The sequence below is a fragment of the Rattus norvegicus genome, chromosome X (genome assembly GCF_036323735.1).
Source record: "Rattus norvegicus strain BN/NHsdMcwi chromosome X, GRCr8, whole genome shotgun sequence".
In the NCBI taxonomy this organism is placed as follows: Eukaryota; Metazoa; Chordata; class Mammalia; order Rodentia; family Muridae; genus Rattus; species Rattus norvegicus.
Genome location: NC_086039.1, coordinates 132,228,374 through 132,250,355, shown reverse-complemented (window position 1 = coordinate 132,250,355; position 21,982 = coordinate 132,228,374). Strand labels below are relative to the sequence as shown.

General features: G+C 42.2%; 1 protein-coding gene across 2 annotated transcripts in view; it reads left to right on the top strand.

The window, feature by feature from the left end:
* Zdhhc9 (zinc finger DHHC-type palmitoyltransferase 9) overlaps positions 1 to 20,113 on the top strand; it is a 35,897-nt gene extending 15,784 nt beyond the window's left edge. For both annotated transcript variants that reach the window (NM_001039016.2, XM_006257521.5), the window contains 7 exon segments: positions 1,999 to 2,157; positions 10,097 to 10,234; positions 11,156 to 11,204; positions 11,980 to 12,082; positions 14,003 to 14,106; positions 14,463 to 14,559; positions 18,505 to 20,113. In NM_001039016.2, coding sequence (NP_001034105.2) covers positions 1,999 to 2,157; positions 10,097 to 10,234; positions 11,156 to 11,204; positions 11,980 to 12,082; positions 14,003 to 14,106; positions 14,463 to 14,559; positions 18,505 to 18,621 — 767 coding nt within the window. In that variant the 3' untranslated portion in view covers positions 18,622 to 20,113.
* Positions 20,114 to 21,982: the final 1,869 nt, after the last annotated feature.

The window sequence follows — 21,982 nt, the reverse complement described above, 5'->3', positions numbered from 1 at the left end:
ACTTCCATCACCTTATGAACAGCTAGCTTCATCTTCTCGGACCTTCTTGTACACTTAATGTTTCCTTTCCCAGTAGCTACACCACTTTGCACAAAAAGGAAAAAATGTTCCATATAGCAGAGATTTTTAAAATCCAAACGAATGTTTTTGGAATGTTACTTTGTGGCAAAGGTGTGCTGAACCCAGCGCCTCTCATATGCTGCAGATGGGGAGGCGTACAAATTCATACAGTCTGTCTGGGAAGCACTTTGATATTAAGTAAAATGGCATTAAGGATTCGTACTGTTTGTCCTACTAAGGGCTCCTTAAGAGTGAAGTTAAGGGAATTATCAGATATTTAAAACAACCTAGCATAGAAATGTTTTTAGTGTGTTTTTCTTTTTTCTCTTTAATACATATACAGCTATTTTAATACAAGCAAGCTACCCCCTTTAGAATAGAATTTATCATCAAATAATTCTTATCCCATGTATGTATGTATGTATGTATGTATGTATGTATGTGTGTATGTGTGTATGTATGCATGCATGATGCATGCATGTGTGCATTTACTTTGGAGTGGTAATTGCATGTACCACTGTGTGTGTTTGTCTGTGTAGGCCAGAAGACATCATTCAGGAGTCAGTTCTGTCCTTCCACTAGGGACCAAACTCAGGCCATTAGGCTTGGCAGCAAATGCCTTGCTTAGCCTGCTGAGCTGTCTCACTAGCCTTTACTCCTTTTTAGTTTTGAAACAATTCTTTAAAAGGTACAATTCTTTTCATTTTCTGTTTATGGGTGTTCTGCCTGCATGTATGTAAGTGCACCATGTAAATGGAGTACCCATGGAGGCAGAAGAGGACATTGGATCTCTAGAACTCAAGTTTCAGGCAGTTGTGAACTTCCTTGTTGGTGCTGGGGTCTAAACACAAGCCCTGTGAAAGGGAAGCAATTGTTCTTAACTGAGGAGCTGCCTCGCCAGGCCCTTGACATACTTGCATATATTGGCATATATTAATTCTATATGGCACTAGGTTTCACAAAGATACTTCATATTAGTATATAATGGACTTTGAGCATGCTCCTTCCCTCTAGACTTTGTTTGTTTGTGTGAGGCAGAGTCTCATGTAGCCAAGGCTGGTCTCTAATGTGTATTGTACCTGAGTCTTTCCTCAAAATTTAGTTCTACTGCTTTTAGCTCCTATCAAGAAGGACACTATTCAAATATTCTTGCATAACCATGCTTTGTAAATTCTCTTTGAATTTTGCTAGTAGAGTTACTAGGTCACAGAGCATATACATTTAAAATTATTGTAGCTGCTAATGTGTTGTTCACTGGTAAGATAAGTTTGAACTTTCTGGGAACACTGTTGTGTATTTATCTTTGTTTTAATATTTATTAATTATAGTAGGTAGAGATAGTGATTTTGTGGTTTACTTTTTGTTTTTGAGATAGGGTCTCACTATGTAGTCTTAGCTGGTCTGGAACTTGTTATATAGACTGAGTTGACCTGGGGTTCACAGAGGTCTGCTTGCTTCTGCCTCCTGAGTGCTGACATTGAAGGCATGCTACCAGCATGCCTATGTTTTCATTTTATTTATGTGATTGTTAGTCAAATTAGATGCTTTCATTTCAGATTCTTGCCATTTTTCTTTTTAAGTTTTTTCTTTGTAATCAACCCCCCACAACCCAACACCCTTGAAGACACATCTTTTTTTTTTTTTTTGGTTCTTTTTTTTTTTCGGAGCTGGGGACTGAACCCAGGGCCTTGCGCTTCCTAGGTAAGCGCTCTACCACTGAGCTAAATCCCCAGCCCCTGAAGACACATCTTTTACATGTACATCTCAGAGGTGTATAGCATTCAGTAGATGTAGGGCCGATACAGTGTGATGTTGAAATCCTAGTGTAGAAGTGTTTGCCTGGAAAACAGGAGCCCTTACCACTCATGGTATAATGTGTAGAGACTTTGGACTCAAACAAAGAATAGCAATGAATTAAAGCTGTTTTACTGATTACAGAAGCCACCAATGGTGCCGTGCCACAGGGCCAGAGACCACCTCCTCGTATTAAGAATTTCCAGATAAACAACCAGATTGTGAAACTGAAATACTGTTATACATGCAAGATCTTCCGGCCTCCCAGGGCCTCCCATTGTAGCATCTGTGACAACTGTGTGGGTGAGTAAAACCAAGGGGATGTTGCCTGAGGGATAGGCTCAGCTGAGCAAGGGGTCTCACAATGGTCAGTGGTTCTTGGGAAAGTTCAGTGGGAATGAGAAGGTCGATTCAGATGGGAAACAAGGTAGATTTAGATAGGAAAGGATCTCCTACACAACAGCAGATCAGCTGGACTCACGGACATCCGGTCTAAACAAAAAGTCTTTGATAAATGGGAACAACACCTTTTTGGGAAATCTCAATTTTCCTCTACTGGGTCCATGTCAGGTGTGGCCCACTTTACAAAGGAGGAGAATACCATCACCCACTAGAGGGCACTTCTGAGGAATGCCTGTGGCAGAAGTGGCCCCGTTGTGTTCCCACTCTGTACTAGGCATTGGGCTGAGTACTTTTCCTTTCTCTCATTCAAGGCTCATAGCAACCCCCAGAAACCAGTATCATCCCCATTTTACAGATGATGTCACTGAAATGCCTTTGTGTAAGTTTGTATAATTGGCATGAGATGATGCTTGATCAGGTCTGATGTCCAAGCCTTTATTTTTTTTTAAATGTCTTTGCTCTTGCTACATGTGTGTAGGTGTGCAGAATTCAAGGTCTGTGCTGCCATCTGCACATAAGGGGCTTAGTTATACATACTTCCTACTTTGTGCCGAACTCTGGAGAAGATCATACACAGATGATAAAGCTGCTCATTGATAGTGTGTATGTAACACTGCGTTACCACTGATGTAATTCCTATGTTCAGTATGCCGCGTATCATGTCTGAGAGCCTTGGTTTCTTCCTACTAGCCAATTCTTCAGCCAGAGTTTGGGGAGATTGATCGATCGATCTATCTATCTATCTATCTATCTATCTATCTATCTATCTATCTATCTATCTTCCTTCCTTCCTTCCTCTCTTTCTTTCCTTTCTTTCTTTCTTTCTTTCTTTCTTTCTTTCTTTCTTTCTTTCTCTCTCTCTTTCTTTCTTTCTTTCTTTGTGGTCCAAATTAATATTGGATTGGACTTTATAAATCATAACTAATTTTAAATGAACTAGGAAATACTATTTAAATAAGATCTGATGTGAAGGTTTCATGAAGAATTCCCTCTCCTTATTAATATTCTTAAATGTGAAGAACTTACACAAGAGATACCTCAGTGGTTAATAACCCTGGTTGCTCTTCCAGAGGACTTGAGTTTGATTCCCAGCACTCACATGATGGCATCTGTAACTTCAGTTCCAGGGAATCTGACACCCTCTCCTGGCCTCTGTGGGTACTCAGCATGCAAGTTGATTTTTTTTGTGACAGGATCTCTCTATGTATCTCTAAGTGCCCTGAAATTTTCTTTGTAGACCAGGCTGCCCTAGAACTCACAAAGATCTGCATGCGTCTGCCTCCCAGGTGCTGGGATTAAAGGGATATGCCACCACACCCAGCTTACAAATTGACTTTTTAAAAAGCACAGATGCTCTATGAGAAACATAGATAGTTCATAAAAAGGAAATTTACTTATCTAATGACATGAGAATATGTCCACATCTACTAATAGCCAGAGAGATACATATTAAAACTGGATTTCTTTTAAAAACATACTTAATTTTTCTTGACAAATCCCATGATATATACAATGTATCTTGGTCATTTTCACCTTCAATCCTCCTCCCCATTCCCTAGAACCTCCAAGACATGCCTCTCACACCTTCATGCCCTCTCCTTCTCATTCTTTATAACACCAAGTCCAGTTAGTGCTGCCTGCATGTGCATGGGGGCATCATTTATTATCTGACAACCAACACCCCTAAAGAAAAAACTACTCCTTACCCTCCAGCAGCCATTGAATGCTGTTAGCTCCTCAGCTACAGGTGGAGATGGAGCTCCAGGAGCCACTCCTCCATCCATGCTGGAAGCAGTAGTAGTAGTAGTAGTAGTAGTAGTAGTAGTAGTAGTAGTAGTAGTAGTTGTTGTTGTTGTTGTTGTTGTTTTTCTTTTTTCTTTTCTTTTTTTCGGAGCTGGGGACCAAACCCAGGGCCTTGCGCTTGCTAGGCAAGCGCTCTACCACTGAGCTAAATCCTCAACCCCGTAGTAGTTGTTTTTGAGACAGGGTTTCCCTGTGTAGCCTTGGCCGTCCTAGAACTTGCTCGGTAGACCAGGCTGGCCTCAAACTCAGAGATTCCCCTGCCTCTGCCTCCTGAGTGCTCGGAGCCACCATTGCTAGCCATGCTGGAATTTTTAAGTGGCTTGATCTTGCGCAGATAGTCATAGAAGCTGTGAGTTCGTGTATAACGGTCTTGTCACGGTTAGAAACCAGCCTTCAAATCCTCTGGCTCTCCCACTCTTTCTCCTCTCTCTTCCATGATGTCCTCTAAGCCTTAGTGGGGTCAAATCAATCTCCCACTTAGGCCTGAGCACTCAACAGTCACCTATTCCCACTGTTACTGGACAAAGTGAATTTGTCCAGTTATGGAAAAAAATTCTCTAACCAGCTTGAGAGCAGGACTAAAAATATGGTAAAAACATAGATCTGTATAAATTTACATTTTTCTCAATTTTTTTATATAGCGAGTTTGCTTAAAATGGGGCTATTATCTGTAACTGTATCTAGGCATGATGCTAACTACTTGAGCACTTGACATCTTTCTTTATACATTTCTTTTCCCCAACATATTTCTCTTAATTATTTGGGAATTTTATAGAGTACACCGTGATCATATTCCCACCCTTCCACTCCCCTTTCCCCAAACAAAACAAAACAAAACAAGAACCACGAGTCTAATTTCTGTTGCTCATGTCCCCATTGGAACATGGTCAAAGTCTTAGCGGCCAGCCCTGTAAAGAAAACGGAATCCTCCTCCCACCCCCATTCCCACTCCAACTGGAAGCCATCAATTGTGAAGAGCTACACTTCAGTGTCTTTATTCTTACAGTCTGGGTTTTGATTAGTACTCACTGTTCTTCAAAAGGTACTCCTTCCCTTTGGAGGTGTTTGTGTGTGTGTGTGTGTGTGTGTGTGTGTGTGTGTGTGTGTGGTAAAGCCAGAGGACAACTTTGGGTGTCATTTTTCTTTGTTTTCAGGGACAGGGTGTCTCACTGAGATCTTTAACTTACCAAATGAGGCTGTCTTTCCTGGCTGGCCAGTGAGCCCCAGGGATAACCCTGCCTCTACTCTCTACTGTGGGCATTATAAACATATGTCATCATGCCTCATATATTTTTTATCTCAGTCTGATGTGTGTGTGTGTGTGTGTGTGTGTGTGTGTGGTGTGTGTATATGTGTATGTATGTATATGTGTGTGTATGTGTGTGTGGTATATGTGTGTGGTGTGTGTGTGTGTGTGTGTGTGTGTTCTCATGCATGCACAGCGAACACTTTAATGAGTGAGCTATTGCTCCAACCCCATCTAATTTATTTTTATTTTATCTTACTTGTGTGGGTGTTATGCCTGTATGTTTTTCTGTGCATCACTTGTGTGCCTGGTGCTCATAGGCTAGAAGAGGGGGTTGGACTCGCTAGAACTGGAGTTCCAGATAGTTGTGAGCTGTTATGGAGGTGCAGGGAATTGAATTCAGAGTCTCTGGAAAAAGCAGCAGGTGCTCTTAACCACCAAGTCATCTCTCCAGCCCTCAACTCCTCCTTTTTAAAAAGCTAATTAAAATAATATTTGCTTGTGCTAGAAAATATGGGTGGTATAAAAATATAAATCAAACCCACTTTGTTTATAAAAAGGGACGTTATATAATCTAAGAGATTTTTAATTTCTGAATTAATTTTTTGTGGTGGTGATGGGGTTGAGCCAGGTCTGCACACACACTAGGCAACACTTCACACAGGTTCCATCTCCTGCCTTTAATCTCTTTTAGTTGCAGTACAAACTACCAGGTTTCATCACGACATTGTCATCCATGTATCTCAGCCCACTGTGCTCATATTTACGCTCTCAAGTCCTGTACATCTCCTTTGTTTCCCCACCAGTCCTGTCTGCATTCATGTCTCTCCCCACCACACGCGCACGCACGCACGCACGCACGCACGCACGCACGCACGCACGCACGCACGCGCACACACACACACATCTTGCATTTACCTGAGTCCAGCTTATTTGATTTAGCAAAATCATCTCGAGTTCTATCCATTTTCCTGAGAAGGATTTAATTGCGTCTCCTTTACAGCTGAGTAAAATCCGATTGTTGTGTGTATGGTGTATTGATTCATCTGTTGATGGCCTTCTAGACTGCTTCCCTTATCTGGGCTATCCTGAGTATTCCAGCAGTAAACACTCACGTACAAGTATCTCTACGGAGGATGTATTCCACTCCTTTGGGTATATGTACCCAGTGGTATAGCTGAATATTGTGGTAGTTTTATTTTTAGTTTTCTGAGGAAACTCTACAGTGATTTCTGGCAGCTCCACAGAAGAGGCTTATTTCATTTTTTGAGTGTGTATGTGTGTGAACATGCTTGTGTGTGTGGTATGCGTGGGTGTGCTTATGTGTCACAAACTGTGTGCATCTCTCTTTCAACCTGTAAGTCAGTTTCATGGGTTCTGCTCCAGTCACGCGGTATGTGCGGCAAAGGCTTTTATCCTCTGAACCATCTTGATGATCCTCTCCACCTTTTTTTTGAGACAGGGTTTTTCATGAAACTTGGACGTCATAGATTCTGCTAGACTCACTTACCAAGGATTCTCCTGTCTCTGCTCTTAGGATTACAAGCATATGGCACCGTGCCTAATGCTTTGTTTCAGAGATTTGCTTATTGTATTTTACGTGTAAGAGTTTTTCCCTGAATGTGTGTGCATCATATGTATGGTTGGTACTCACAGAAGTCAGAAGAAGACATTGAGTCCACTTAGAACTGGAGTTAAAGGTGGTCGTGAGCCACCATATGGATGGTAGGAACTGAACCCAGGTCCGCTGTTAAGAACAAATGCTATTAATCACTGAGCCTTCTCTCCAGCCCATGTCGCATGTGTCATGTATGTGCCAGGGATCCAAGACCAGGCCCTCATGCTTGTGTCACCAGCACTTTACAGACCTAGCCATCCTCCCAGGTTGATAAGAGGTTTTCTTTTTTAAGATTTTATTTATTTTATGTGGATTTGCCTACATGCATGTGTGCATGCTTGTATATGCAACACGTACATGCCTTGTGCCTACAGAGTTCAGATCTCCTGGAACTGAAGTGACTGATGGTTATGAGCCACTATGTGGGTGCTGGAAATTGAACCCCAGTCCTCTGTAAATGCAGGTGCTCTTAACCACTGAGCTACAAAACGGTAGCTCCTGCTTTGAGTTTCTTATCTTATTTTGTTAGATTTTGTTTTGTTTTGACAGTCTCACTGCATAGCTCTGTCTGGCCTGGATCTCACTCTGTAGACCAGGCTATCCTAAACTCACAAAGATCCAAGTGCTGGGATTAAAGGTGGTGCCCCGCTTGGCTTTTGTTTCATAAAATTATATGCTGAGCTCTTATTCTACATCCTTACGATTACTTTAGTGGCTGCATTATCTATTATAAGGCTGTATTCTAGTTCTTCTAGTCAGTCTCCTGTCATTGGGTGCTATTCTGTATTATTATTATGATACTGAAATAAAAATTATTGAGCTCAGTCAGGTGTGGTGGTCTATACTTGTAATCCTAGCCCTTGGGTGGTTAAGGCAGGAAAAGTGTGTGTCTGGGGCCAGCTTGGGTGACATTGTAAGGTCCTCTTTTAAAAAAGAAAATGAAGCTTAAGAATGTGGAGAAGGTAGAACCTTACATTTCTAGTAGGAACGTAAACTTGTGTATCCAGTGTGGAAACAGTCAGTTCCTTAGAACGTTAACAAGTCGATACCACATGGATTAGCAAGTGAACTTCTGACTATATACCTGGATTTGTGCTTGGGTTCCAATAATAAGAAACTGTAGGCTGGATTGTTTAATCAACAGAGTAAACATATTTCACAGTTCTGGAGACTGGAAAATTCAAGATCAAGGTGACAAAAGGGTTTCTGGGAAGGCCTCTTTCTGTGGCTTGCAGATGGCTTCTTCCTTGCTGGGCTCTCCCTGTTTGGGATTTTGTTTTTGTGTGCTCACATATTTTTAATGTCCCACCCTCTTCTTAAATCCTAGTGAATTAAGGCCCCACCCTATGACTAATTACTGAGACAGTCTTTTAAAAAGAAAAGAAAACTTCCTTAATAAATTTCGGGAAGCCTTTGGTACCTTTCTTGAGGAAGTATCTTTTTTATTGATTTAAAAAGACTTCTCATAAAATCAGGCAGATATATGTGTATAGATGGGTTTTTCTCTCTAGTTTTTTTCTTTTATTGTTTAGAGAATGGAAGAGAGAATGCTTTGTGTGTGTGTGTGTGTGTGTGTGTGTGTCTGTGTGTGATGTGGGTGGGGCTTGTGTGCTATGCTATGTGTGTAAAGGTCAGAGGACAACTTTATGGATTGATTCACTCCTACCTTTCTGTGAGCTCTGGGGAGCCAACTCCGGTTGTCTGGCTTGCAAACTTAGTGCCTGTTGCCGCTGAGCCATTGCACTGGCTGTCTAGAATTTTTAATGTACAAAAAGCATTTTGTTTAAAAGTTAGAGACTTTTGTTTATTAGTTTTCTGAGACAGGGTTTCTCTTATTTTGTCCTGCCTTTCTGGAAGCTTGCTAGGTAGACCAGACTGGTTTTAAACTCGCAGAACTGCTCCTGCCTCTGCCTCCTGAGTAAAACCAGTTTTTCCTCCATCCACTATTTTATTGTATTACTTACGTGCTTGGAAAAATCGTATATCTGTTCTTTGTCATTATTTTGTGATCTAAACTTGTTTTTATGTACAATGACTAATTCATCTGGAATTTATTTTGGCAAATAGTGTGAAGAAAAAAATTAACCTTATTTTCTGCCAATTGGCCTATTGTTCATAATTATTTATGAAATCATACTTCCCTTTTATAATGGTGTTTATTAGATGGTAAATTCTTACATAGTCCAGAGATTGTTTCTGTGTTCTGTTTCATTGAATTATGCCATACCATTTTAAGAATAGTATATTGTTGATTTATATATTTAATAAATATAGGTCAAAAAATTCATGGTGCTAATTTTTCAATTTATTTTCTGAATTTAGTAGGTCCGTCTGCTAACATTTTTTATAGGGAAAAGCAATGCCTCTGCTCTTAACTGACAGAGTAACTCAGATTACTGGATTGTTTAAAGCCTTTGTCTCTTGATCAGTCAAGTGAGAAAATATCTTTTTAACTGGCATTAAGTGTAGTTGTGACGATTTGTTTAGTCAGGGTTAAAAGACATAACTGATAGAATAAATATATGTGTGTATCTGTATCGGAATGGCTTACAGACTATGGTCTGGCTAGTCCAATAGTGGCTGTTCCCTTATAAAAAGGCCAAGTAGTTGTTTAGTTCATGAGACTGGATATGTGGCAGCAGTCTCAGTTTGGTGCTAGAATCCTGGGGGATTCCTAGAGAATTTCTGGTCTTCAGTCTATGTTCAGTCAGTCTGGTTTTTAGTTTATGTTCTTTTTTCCATGTTCTTTTATGTGGCCCACATTTAGGGTGAGTCTTCCTGGCCCAAGTAATCTGATTAAGAAAATCCCCTACAGGCTTGAGTTTTAGTTGATTCCTGATATTGTCAGGCTGAAAGATTAGTCATCACAAGATTGAAGGAGCTAGTGGTGAAAACATTTTGATAAAGAATGTCAACTCCTCCCTCCCTCCCTCTCTGCCACCCTTCCTCCCTCCTTTTCTTTCAGACAAGTCTCACTAGGTAGTTCTGGCTGGTCTAGAACACACTATATGACTAGGGTGGCCTCAAACTCAAGAGATCCGCCTGCCTCTGCCTCCCAGGTGCTGGGATTAAAGGTGTGCCCAGCTCCTTGAGTTCTTGGGTTAGTTGCTGTATGGGTGGTAGGTAGCTTGCTCTTGTTCAAGGTTTGGCATTGAGCTCTCTTTCTCCCACAGAGCGCTTCGACCATCACTGCCCCTGGGTGGGAAACTGTGTTGGAAAGAGGAACTACCGCTACTTCTACCTCTTCATCCTCTCTCTCTCCCTCCTCACAATTTATGTCTTCGCCTTTAACATCGTCTATGTGGCCCTCAGTGAGTATACGCAGTATTGTCACTGTGCTGACAATGGGCGGGGAAAGGCCTGAGAGGAGCTTAGGGGAAGTTGGACTTATGGTGGGTGGTACATTGTTCAGGGGCAGACAGGGCAAGTAGTATTGTCTGCTCTTGAGCTGAACTACAAATCTCAGCTTATATTGGTAGATATTTACTGATTATTCTGGCCTTCTCTCTGGCCATCTGCTGGCAAGAATGAGCCCATAATTTCTGAGCCATATCCAGAGTACCAGGTGGTTCTGAAGTGATTCAGAAGGTTGGGTATGTATTTGTCTCTACACACCCTCTCATTCTGTGTCTTAAGATATACCTGTTAGTGGATCAGGGTATACTCAAAAGATGGAAAACACACACCCACATGTTTACATATGCGCATGCACGCACGCACACACACACACACACACACACACACACACACACACACATAACACTTAAGGACAGGTAGAGTGTGGAGCTAAGCAAGTGGTCTTGAAAAGGGAGGCGCTCTAAGCTGGATATCACACAAGGAAGGGGCATAGATGAGAAGAAGGTCTTTCTTGGGGACTTCTAGTTTCTTTCATCTGTTACCATCTGACTACGTGTCTATATTTGGGGCCTGGGAAGGGGAAAGGGAACCTCTCTCAGCTTGGTTTCTCTCGGCTCTGGTCCAGTGCCTAAGCATTGGAGTATGTTGGGGATGTGAATCCAGCCACCAGCTTGTAGGTAAAAGGGAAACTATACCCTTGCCCTAGTGGGACCCTCTCTCTTGTCAGAGTATATAGCACAGGACAGGGAGATGAGGAAGTGGGTAGTTGATAAGGATGGAGATAGATATATATATACATATATATATGTATATATATATTTTTTTCCTACTAAAGTCACTAAATTTTCTTTCTGCTCCTCTTACCAATTTCACAGAATCCTTGAAAATTGGCTTCCTGGAGACATTGAAAGAAACTCCTGGAACATATCCTCCCTGGCAGTTCGTCCGTGTGAAGCCGTTGGAAACTGCTTGCCAGCATGTTTTCTCCCTGCAGCTCTCCCACTATCTAGTTTTCCAGACGTCAGTGAATGCCAAAGCCTAAAATTAACAAGTGTAGTCCTAGTGTTAGCAACTAGAACGGAAACTTGTCAGGACTCTAAGGGAGGCTTACCCTTCACCTCTTTCTTGGCTCCTCCTGCCCTACAAGGGTCCGGTCTAGACTCAGCCTTGACTCCTCTAGCTGACTGCCCTCTATGGCAGTGCGCTTTTGTGCTATGTGCTAGAAGCCCTGCCCTCTTGTTTCAGTGAAGGCTTATTTTGTGCAGTGCCTACATTTCTGAAAAGGGGATTTAGAAGAGATTTGGATAAACCACATCTTGTTTCCATCCCACTGATTTTTTTCATTTAAAACGTTTATTCTTGGTGGGATTTCCATTAACAGTGGTGGGCAACATTGTTTAGCTTTGGCATCTTCCTCAGTGTCCTCTGCAGAGAGCCAATGACAAACAGGAAAATGATACACACTGTGAATGCTAGAGATTTATTTATTCATAGTGAATAAACAGAAATGCATTAACTTTCATAAGGGATCTATTCAGTGAAGTTTAGAATTCATCTGTAGTTATAGGCACATAATTTGGCTTTCTGTGGTACTTGTTCCGAGAGGTAAAGAGGGTGTGACTGATCTCACGAATCTGAAATGAAACATCAGGTCCCATACCTACCATACGTTCTCCAACATTCCTTAACCTAACCTCACTGTTCTGGAAGTCCTCATTTGCTTCTTCACTCTCTGGTCTGTTGTGGGGCTGACTGGATTTCACACTTTCCTTGTGGCTCTCAACCAGACTACCAATGAAGACGTGAGTCAACCTTCTCTCCCTGCTCTGTATCCTTCTTTCCACCGCCAGTTTCCTTATTACCTGCTAGGAAAGCAAGCATGTGTCCAGGGCCTGGAAGGATGAGACAAATGGGGGAAAAAAGACGTGGATTTGGGAGGTGGTTAAATAAAAGGCAGACAGCCTTTTTTGGAGTGGAATGCCGTAAAACATTAGGAAGAGGTTGAAAAATTGGATAGACATGTCTTTTGACTAGGTATGGGTACTTAAAGACTAGTCAAGGGGTTGGGGATTTAGCTCAGTGGTAGAGCGCTTGCTAGCGCAAGGCCCTGGGTTCGGTCCCCAGCTCCGAAAAAAAGAAGAAGAAGAAGAAGAAAAAAAAAAGACTAGTCAAAGCCCTAGTGTGATTGAACACTCCTATTCGCTTGCTAGAGAGACTGAAACAGGAAGATGTCAAGGGGAAGGCTGTTCTGAGCTGTGTAGTGACAAAGAGACTTGCTTGACTGACATAGCTAGACCTAGTTTCAGAGCAGGCAATCAACAAGATCAAAAAGGGTAGTTGGTGCTTCTAAATTTGGAATGGAGAAGGATAAATGCATCAAATAAATATTTACTTTTAAGGAACTGCCAATTCATGTTCATTATGGATAATGAGAAAATAGAGTTGAAGAAATGAATAAATGCCTGTAACCTTACCTTCTACCTATTGCTTTTTTTTTTCTTTTTTCTTTTTTTTTTTTGGAGCTGGGGACCGAACCCAGGGCCTTGCGCTTGCTAGGCAAGCGCTCTACCACTGAGCTAAATCCCCAACCCCACTACCTATCGCTTTTGTTAATGACATGATTTATAGTCTTCTAAACTTGTGTAGGTTTGATCTCATTTGTTTCCATATACACTATAGTTTAAATTTCATTTTTATTTAACGATTTTTAGTACAATATATTTTGGCCATATTTTTCTCTTCCCTCAACTTATCCCAGATCTTCCCCACCTCCATATCCACCTGACTTCATAGTCTTTTTTTCTTAAAAGAAAGAAAAAAATCAAAAACCCCAAAATTCTAGACCAAAAGTAAAACAAAACAAAAGGCACACTCCCATAGCTCGCAAAACAAAACACAGAATCTGTTTGTGAGTCCAACCAACTCCTGGGCATGGGTGGGGCCTACCCTGGAGTGTGGTTCTTATATCCAAGGACACTCCACTGGGGAGGACGGACCTTTCCTTTCCCTGCAGGCATCAATTGTAAATAGCTTCTTGGTTCCTGGTAGAACTTAGAGTTCTATCCTTTCTCTGTGCTGGCATTTTGTGCAGGTCTTGTGGTGCTGTCACGGTCCCTGTGAGTTCATATGTACACTGTATTTTAAGATAAAAATAGAACATGTACATTTGTGGGTTTTTTACTCTTATATTTTCATGTTCAACTATTTCTTTTGCAAACTAGATTTATTAATCTGTGCACATGTGCACACACAACTGCACTGTGGAATATCAGAGGACACTTTGGTTCTCTCCTTTTATCCTGTGGGTCTTGATGACAACCTGTCAGGCTTGGTGGCAAATAAATGCCTTTTTTTTAAATCCACTGAACTCTCTCCCTGGCCCCTATTTTCTTTTCATTAATTTTGTTTAAAAATGTATACGCCATACAGCATCCATACCATCTCAACCATTTACAATTTTTTTCTTAATTTATTTTTGTGGGATTTTGAGACTACTCTGTGGACTAGGTTGCCCTAGCACCCAGAATCCCATCCTTGGCCTCCCAAGTTCTAGGCTTCCAGGGTGTGTGACACCTTTAACTGTTTTGAGTGTACAGGGCAGTGACATGTAGTGCATTCAGTTTATTGTGTAATTATTGCCTCTTGCACTTCTTCATTAGCCCATACTGCCCGTGTTTCTACAGCAGACTTTTTCAATGTAAGCCTTGGCTCGTATCTTGCAGATCAAAGGATCGTGGACAGGGAAGAACCGTGTGCAGAATCCGTACAGTCATGGAAACATTGTGAAGAACTGCTGTGAAGTGCTTTGTGGCCCCTTGCCCCCAAGGTACTCAAGTAACAGTAATGCCTTGGACGCTCAAACCCATCCCCTTGCCTGCTCTGCTGCATTCTTCTGCATGGAACTTCCTGATATCAACTAAGTCTTCCTAGGAGTTGTCACATGGCACCATATCTACATGAGCCATAAAACCATGGGCTGGCTGTATTGTTTGTTTGTTCCCTGATTAATGTGACATCCTCCAGTTTGTGGAAGAGTAAATGGAGGACAGATGTGTGCTGGGGTCAGGACACATTGCTGAAGGCATGTTTGTGCTTTCTGATGTACAGACCAAGGTTCAGGGGGGACTGAGCTGATAGACAAGTGCATGTCAAGTCTTTGATTCGTTCTTCTGTTTCTGTCAGTGTCCTGGATCGGAGGGGTATTTTGCCACTGGAGGAAAGTGGAAGTCGACCTCCAAGTACTCAAGAGACCAGCAGTAGCCTCTTGCCACAGAGCCCAGTAAGTGTCGCTGTGTAGGTGATAAGAGACCCTGTAGGCCCACTAGACAGCTTCAAAATATAACTGCGATTTTGTATCCTGATTTCTTCAGCTTCCCTGTCTCTGATTATGTCCTGATACCACTTTCAGATCAGTGTACCCTTGACACAGATGAAGATTTACTCATTCCTTAGACACGTATTGATCAGTTATTTGGTGCCAACTACTTTCATAGGTGCTAGGGCTACACCAGCTAGCAAACTGAATGAAGTCCTGCTGGGAGAGCATTTCCTGTTGGGTGGACATGAGGGAGAAGAAACCAGAGCATCACTGTGTGTGTGGCAAGTAGCTTGATTAGGGAAACCTAAAAGGGGCCAAGCTGTGGACAGAGGAGCATGTTAGGTCGGTTAGTGATATACTTACATTGGTATACTGTACATGTAAGCATTCTCCCAGGCACCTAGGGCAAGATATATTTCACAAAATATGTTCCTAAAAATTTGAAATTTCCTTCTAAGACCTTTATTGAGATACAACGTAAATACCATACGATGCCTGTTTAAAATATGCAGTTCCTTAGTAAATGCTTATATGATTGTCACAATTAAATAAAAAAAATTCCTTATCCTCTGTGTTAAGAAACCTTGTATAACTCCCTCCTCACCAAGATACCGTGTGTGTGTGTGTGTGTGTGTGTGTGTGTGTGTGTGTGTTATGGTATGGTATAGGGATGGATCCCAGGGCCTCATACATGCTAGGCAAGCACTCTACCAATGAGGTCCCCAGGCCCCCTGGCATAATACTTCAATGCTGATCTGTGTTATATGTGGCAGTACTTCATTCCTTTATATAGCAGACTCATATCCTCTCACACGGATACACCATGTTTTATCTGTCCATTCACCGTTTCCACATTTTGTTTTTTATTTCTAAAATTTTAGTTATCATTACTATGGTGTGTGTTTATGTGGCATGTATGTGTGAGCCTAGGCATGGGTATGCCACAGCGCACGTGTGGAAGTCAGGTGACAATTTTTTTTTCTTTTTTCCGGAGCTGGGGACCGAAGAACCCAGGGCCTTGTGCTTCCTAGGCAAGAGCTCTACCACTGAGCTAAATCCCCAACCCCAATAATTTTTAAAGAGTTTTCTCACAGAAATCAAACTTAAGCCATCATGTTTACTCGGCAAGTGACTTTTCCACCTTTTTGGATATTATAAGCAGTGCTACTGTGAGCATCTCTGTGCAAGTTTTTGCATGGACATAGGCTTTCATTTTTCTTGGCTATAGTCCTCGGAGTGAAATTACTGAGAGAGGTGGTAACTCTCTATTACAGAAATTAAATATTAACATCTTTTGAGACGCTGCTGAGATGCTTTCCACAGTGGTTGCACCATTTCCTCGTTCCCACTAGAAGTATCTGATGGATTATCTGATCATTTCTATTTTAGCCTCTGTAGATGTGGAGTGTTATCTCACTGTGGCTTTGATTTGCATTTCTTTGATGACTAATGATGCATACATCTTTCCATTTGAGTATTAGTCATTTGTATATCTTCCCAAGGGAAATATTTATTCAAATCTTTTGTTTGCTTTTCCCCCTACCCCATGTGAATGTGTGTGCATGCATGCATATGTATGCGTGTGTGTGTGTGTGTGTGTGTGTGTGTGTGTGTGTGTGTGTGTGTGTGTGTTTAGGGAGCCTCTCTGACTGGCCTGGAGCTCACCAAATAGAGTTTACTGGCTGTGTATCAAACCCCAGTGACCCTGCCATGTGCCACTGCTGGGATTAGAAAAGCATGCCACCACTCTTGACTTGCCGCAGCCCTGGGTCTTAAGGATTAAACTCAGGTCCTCGTGTTTATCCAGCAAGCACATTACCCACTGAGTCATCCCTATAGCCCATGTGTGCTGTCTTAATGTATATCAATTTCTCTTTTATTGCGTGTGTTTTGGTGCCATGTCTAAGAAACTGTTACCTAATCTAAGGTTGTGAACAGGTATTCCCCTGATTCTTCTACGAGTTTTGTAGTTTTAGCTTTTACATTTATATTTTTGATCTGTTTTGGGTTGATTTTTATACATGGTAAGAAGTAGAGAACATACATTTATTTAGTTATTTTTGTCTGTGGGTATCTGGTTCTTTTTCTACCATTTGTTGAAAAGTCTATGCCATTATCTTGACACTCTTGTAGAAAATCAATTGACTTAAATGTGTGTTTATTTCCGGACTCTCAGTTACAGTCTGTTGATCTATATTTCTGTTCTTGTGCCTATAATACAATTTGTCTGTTGCTTTAGCACTGAACAGTTTTGAAAACAGGAAGTACTATTTCTTCAGCTTTATTCTTCTTTTTCCTCTTTGTTTTTTTGGCTATTCGTGGTTCCTTGAAATCCTGAATGGACCTTAGGATTATCTTAAAGCTTTTTAGTTTCTTTGAAGAAGCCAGCTGGAATTTTGATAGAGATCACATTGACTCTATAGGTCAATTCGAGGAACATTGCTGCCATAGCACACTTTCTGAGCCATTAACATGGCAATCTTTTGCTGAAGATGGAGCTCAGTGCTAGGGTACTTGCAACACATACACACGCACATGCACACCTACACTCACAGGAAAGACACAGACAGACAGACAGGTAGGCAGGCAGGCAGGCAGGGAGAGGGAGGGGAGGGGGTGGGGGAGGTGGGAGGTAGAGGGAGAAGGAGAGGGAGAGGAAGCACAGAAAAAAACATATCTGTCCCCCTTACTGACATTCTTGCTTCCATGTCATGATGTAGTGAGACGGTAACTCTCTGACAGGTAGGAAGGGAACCAAAAAGCTTGGACTGGTTTTTTTGGTTTGTTTGTTTTGTTTTTTATCTTGGCTCCCTTTGATGCTGTAGTGTTAAATGTATCTTTTGTTACATAACTATTTTGTTCTTGATTTCCTAATTTCATTTTGTATCACTCATTAAGAGTGTAGAAAAACACAATTAATCTTTGTATAGTAGTCATATTCTGAAACCTAGCCAAACCTGTTTTCATTCTAGTAGATTTTTAGATTTAAACTTTATTTCAAAATAGCATCTTATTTTATGTGCATACTTTTTGTAAGGTTATTATCCTCTCCCGCCAAGTGTGTCCTTTGCATTTTAAGGGACAGCAAGTGTGTTTCCATGTTACTGTCATCATCTTCGATATCATTTTTCTAATGAGACTGGTCCCAAATAATAACAGTATAGGTTAGAGGTTCTCCGTTGAATATAAGAGAAGATGTATTTTAGAATCATTTCGCAGGGGCCTGTAGAGATGGCTCAGTGGTTAAGAGCAGTGGCTACTCTTCCAGAGGGCCTGGGTTCAATTCACACCACACACATGATAGCTCACAACTGTCTGTAACTCCAGTTCCGGGGGATCCAACACCTTCACACAGACATACATACTGGCTAAATACCAATACAGTAAAATGGAAATAAACATTGGAAAAAAAGAATCACTTAGGAGACATTTTAAACCATATGTATCATTTGAGACCACTTTCATTGGTTTGGGCTAATAAATTCCCTGTTATGACAGAACCAGGATTGAAGACTGTTGGGTCAGACCTTGTTAAACTAGAACGGTATAATAATGCTGTTGTGGTGGGTGTGCTTGCATATAATTATTTATGTTTTATGTTATTATCATTGTTAATAATAGTAGAAACATCTGTCCATAACAGTTAAGGATAGACCTTAAATAAGCTGCAGGTGCATTCTCGCTAAGATGATGAGAGCCTGGTCTTGGGGCTGAGATTGGTGACCTTGGCTGTGTAGCTTTAATGTCACTGTGGTTGAAGGTTTTCGAGGAAGAACTCAATACCTTTGGATCATCTGCATTTAGACAGACAGACAGACAGACAGAGAGAGAGAGAGAGAGAGAGAGAGAGAGAGAGAGAGAGAGAGAGAGAACTTTGTGTTGACTCTGATATCTTTTACTTCTCAGGCCTCAACAGATCATATGAACTCTAATGAGACGCCTGAGGACAGCAGCACTCCTGAAGAGATGCCACCTCCAGAGCCGCCAGAGCCACCACAGGAGGCAACCGAAGCTGAGAAGTAGCCTCTCTATGGAAGAGACTTTTGTTTGTGTTTCATTAGGGCTATGAGAGATTTCAGGGGAGACGATCAACCTGAGACAGAGAGCAAATAAGCTGTCCCTTATTACGGTTTTTCTTTGGTCTTTAGTCACCCAATTACACACTGGCATTTTCTTGCTGCAAACTTTTTTTTTAATGTTTGGACTTAAGACAGTGGCAGAAGATGCCAGTCACATTGGTAACTGGACAAATGGGTCTCTTGGGACATGGCACTGGTTTCCCATTGTCTCAGCCACAAGGTGTCCTTGGACTCCCCTTCTCTTCCCTCCAGATCCTAGCTCTCCTGCTGGCGGTCATTGGCCTCTTTTTGGGGGCTAAAGAGCCTCAAGGCTGACTCAAGTCCTTTCCAGCTGCTGCCTGTCCCAAATCCAGAGGCAGTCACAGAGACCTCTGGCCAGGGAATCCTAACTGGGCTCTTGACTCCTTCAGAACTAATGAGGCTTGGAGAGGGGTGCTGGAGGATTCTCCTGGCTCCAAAGTGCCAGCATTGCCAGCCAATCCCATTAGGAATAGGGCAGGTACCTTCCACTTGTATTTATTTCTGTAGCTTCTCTTTTCTCCCTGCCCCTCATCTACTTTCTAACATCCAAGTCCCACTCTTTCCCCCCATTAGATGCTATAGATAAGTAGTCATGGTAGAAATAATACATTTCTCATAGGTTCTCCAGAAACTTCAATGCTTGTGCTGTTCTCAATAAGCATTGATGAGATGCCAACAATACAGCCCCTCACACTCTCTGTCTCATCTCCCCTCTTTGCTCATTAGTCCACTTTCATTTTCTCCTTTTGACTCCTGCTTCCACTGGGAGCAGGACTGGCAGGAATAAAAGTCTGCACTTTGCTGGTTCCTTTTCCTCAGGGGAAGCCTGAGTGCTCACTTAAACACTACCCCTCAGACTTCTTGTGTAAGGCCTACAGAGGCCATGAATGCACAAATGGGGAAGCCAAGGCACAGAGAGGCTCTCCTCTCCTCTCCACTCTTCTCCTCTCCTCTCCTCTCCTCTACCCTCCTCTCCCCTCCTCTCCCTCTTCATCCCCTCAAAAAAGAGAGAGAGAAAGGCTAGACAGTACTTCCATTAAGCCTTGGCTGAGTGAGGGAAAGCCCAGCACTGCTGCCCTCCCGGGTATCCCACTCCAAGGCCTCAGCCCACCTCTGGCAATGGTAACCACACCAGGGGCTTCATCCAAGCCCCTACTCTTCCAGCACTTCCACCGGCAGAGTCCAAGAGCCACTTCATCCTGGGGGTGGACTGTAGCCCCCCAGGCTGCTCTGCTCAGGACCTGCGCTACTTCAGGGAAGAAGATCTATGTATTATATGTGGCTATATTTCCTAGAGCACCTGTGTTTTTCTCTTTCTAAGCCAGGGTCTTGTCTGGATGACTTACGGGGACAGGGAGGGGTGCAAACCACGACTTTTAATCTATTTGAAGGTGATTAAACTGTGTCTAATGCAAGATGCCTGCCTCCTCCTTCCTCTTCCATTTCAAGAACCACCATGGGGTTGTGAATGTGTTTGTGTGTTGGGTCAGAGGGTGGGTGGGTGGTGTAGAAGGGGTTGCTTGTTACTTCCATTTTCCAGGGTACCCTTGGGTTCAGGAGATAGATACCTCTCAAATTCAACCTCTCCATTGATCTATTTAAATCTGGGCCGAAGTTTATCTTATCTGGACTACGAACACAGGACTTCCAAGCAATATACAGTGTGAAGAAGACTGGGAGAGTAGAGGGATTCCACTTCCTAAAGAGAACACGTACTTCACTAGGATACTGTCTTAGGTAGATGGACACTGTTATCTGCAAGTGGGTCTTGGCTTTTGAAGCAGGCTCACCAGGGCCACCCCTTGGAAATATTTCATTAGTGATCTTTTACAACTGATAGCATGCATTTCTTTTCAAATGGTCTATACTCGAGACTCCTAGCTCACTCTTTCCGGTTACTTGTAATTAGTGAAATTTGGCTGCTCCCAGGTTTCTCTGTGTCTTTTTGTTTTTGGTTGTTGTGGGCTTTGAATTTAATATTTCTGGGGGAAAGAGTCACTGGAGAGAGATTGATTCAGATTCCTCTCCTATCTGCTTCTCCTCTCCCCACTCCCTTTTTCCCTCTCTCAGTTTGGTTCTTACAGTTCAATTTCAGTTAGTTCAAAATGAGGGCAATCAGAGAGAGTGCGGAAGGTACTCAGTTTTTAATGTGTGTGCTCTTGGTTTTGTTTTTTTCCAATCAACCTGGTCCTCATGGGACTCCCTTTCTAGTCAGTACCCAGTCCATCTCCACCTGTGGGCCAGGATGGGTTTCTTTCCTCCCTCGATTTACCTCAGCTACTCTTCTGCTGCCCCTTGGGTTGGCCAGAAGAGCTTTCTCTTTCTGGTGGGAAGGATCAAAATGGAAATCTTTTATCTCTAGTGCAAAATGTTTTTGGTTTGTTTTTGTTTGTTTTGTTTTATAAATCTGCTTCCTCACACTCCTCTCTTCTCTATCCTTCCTCTCTCTCTCTCTCTCTCTCTCTCTCTCTCTCTCTCTCTCTCTCTCTCTCTCTCTCTCTCTCAAGTAAACCTTAAACCTTCTGTATTTAAGACCTTGGCCTGAAGACCTGTCCCATTCATACCATATATACCAGCTGGGATTGTCCCTAGTCTGAGCTCTGATCAGAGGAGAGATTGAAGAATTGATCTTTCTCTGGGGAAAGAGGCCTTATATTGTTTGTTTTTAATGGCTGACACTCTCTCCAGCTCTCCCTTTCTTCTCCATTCCTCCACCCCACTTCCCCCGGGGCCAGGATGGTTGGCGCTGATCCAAAACCTCAGAGGGAAGGGGAAACGTTTGCCCTTTGGCTCTCCTGGCCCTAGCTGAGATCATTATTGCTCCTTTTCGTTTTTTCCCAGGAGTGGGGTTGGATTAGAGGTTGATTCTAATTCTATAGCAGGTAAATTCCATTCTTCCCATTCCGACCATCCTGCCCTTACCCCTGAGGCCCCTTTTCCTACTGACCAAATCTCTACCTTGTTTGGGAGAAAAGTATTTTGTTTTTAAATCTATTTTCTAACTTAAAAGCAATTTAATATGTAAATCTCTGCACTTTTGTGTGAGCCTACAAATGTGTATGTGTTGGGGTTTTTCACTCTCTGGTATTTCTTAATAAATCTTTCTTTTGGGGGGAAGCCAATTAATGAAGGAGACTTGAATGGTTTTAGAAATACAGGGCTGTCTGTTTCTTTGTGCTTCTGCCTCATTTCTTTACTTGTGTCTAGTACTAGTAATTGGGCCCCTCCCTCACCTTTGGAAAACACCTCTCCCCCTTCCTTTGAGATTTGAGAGGACCTTCAAC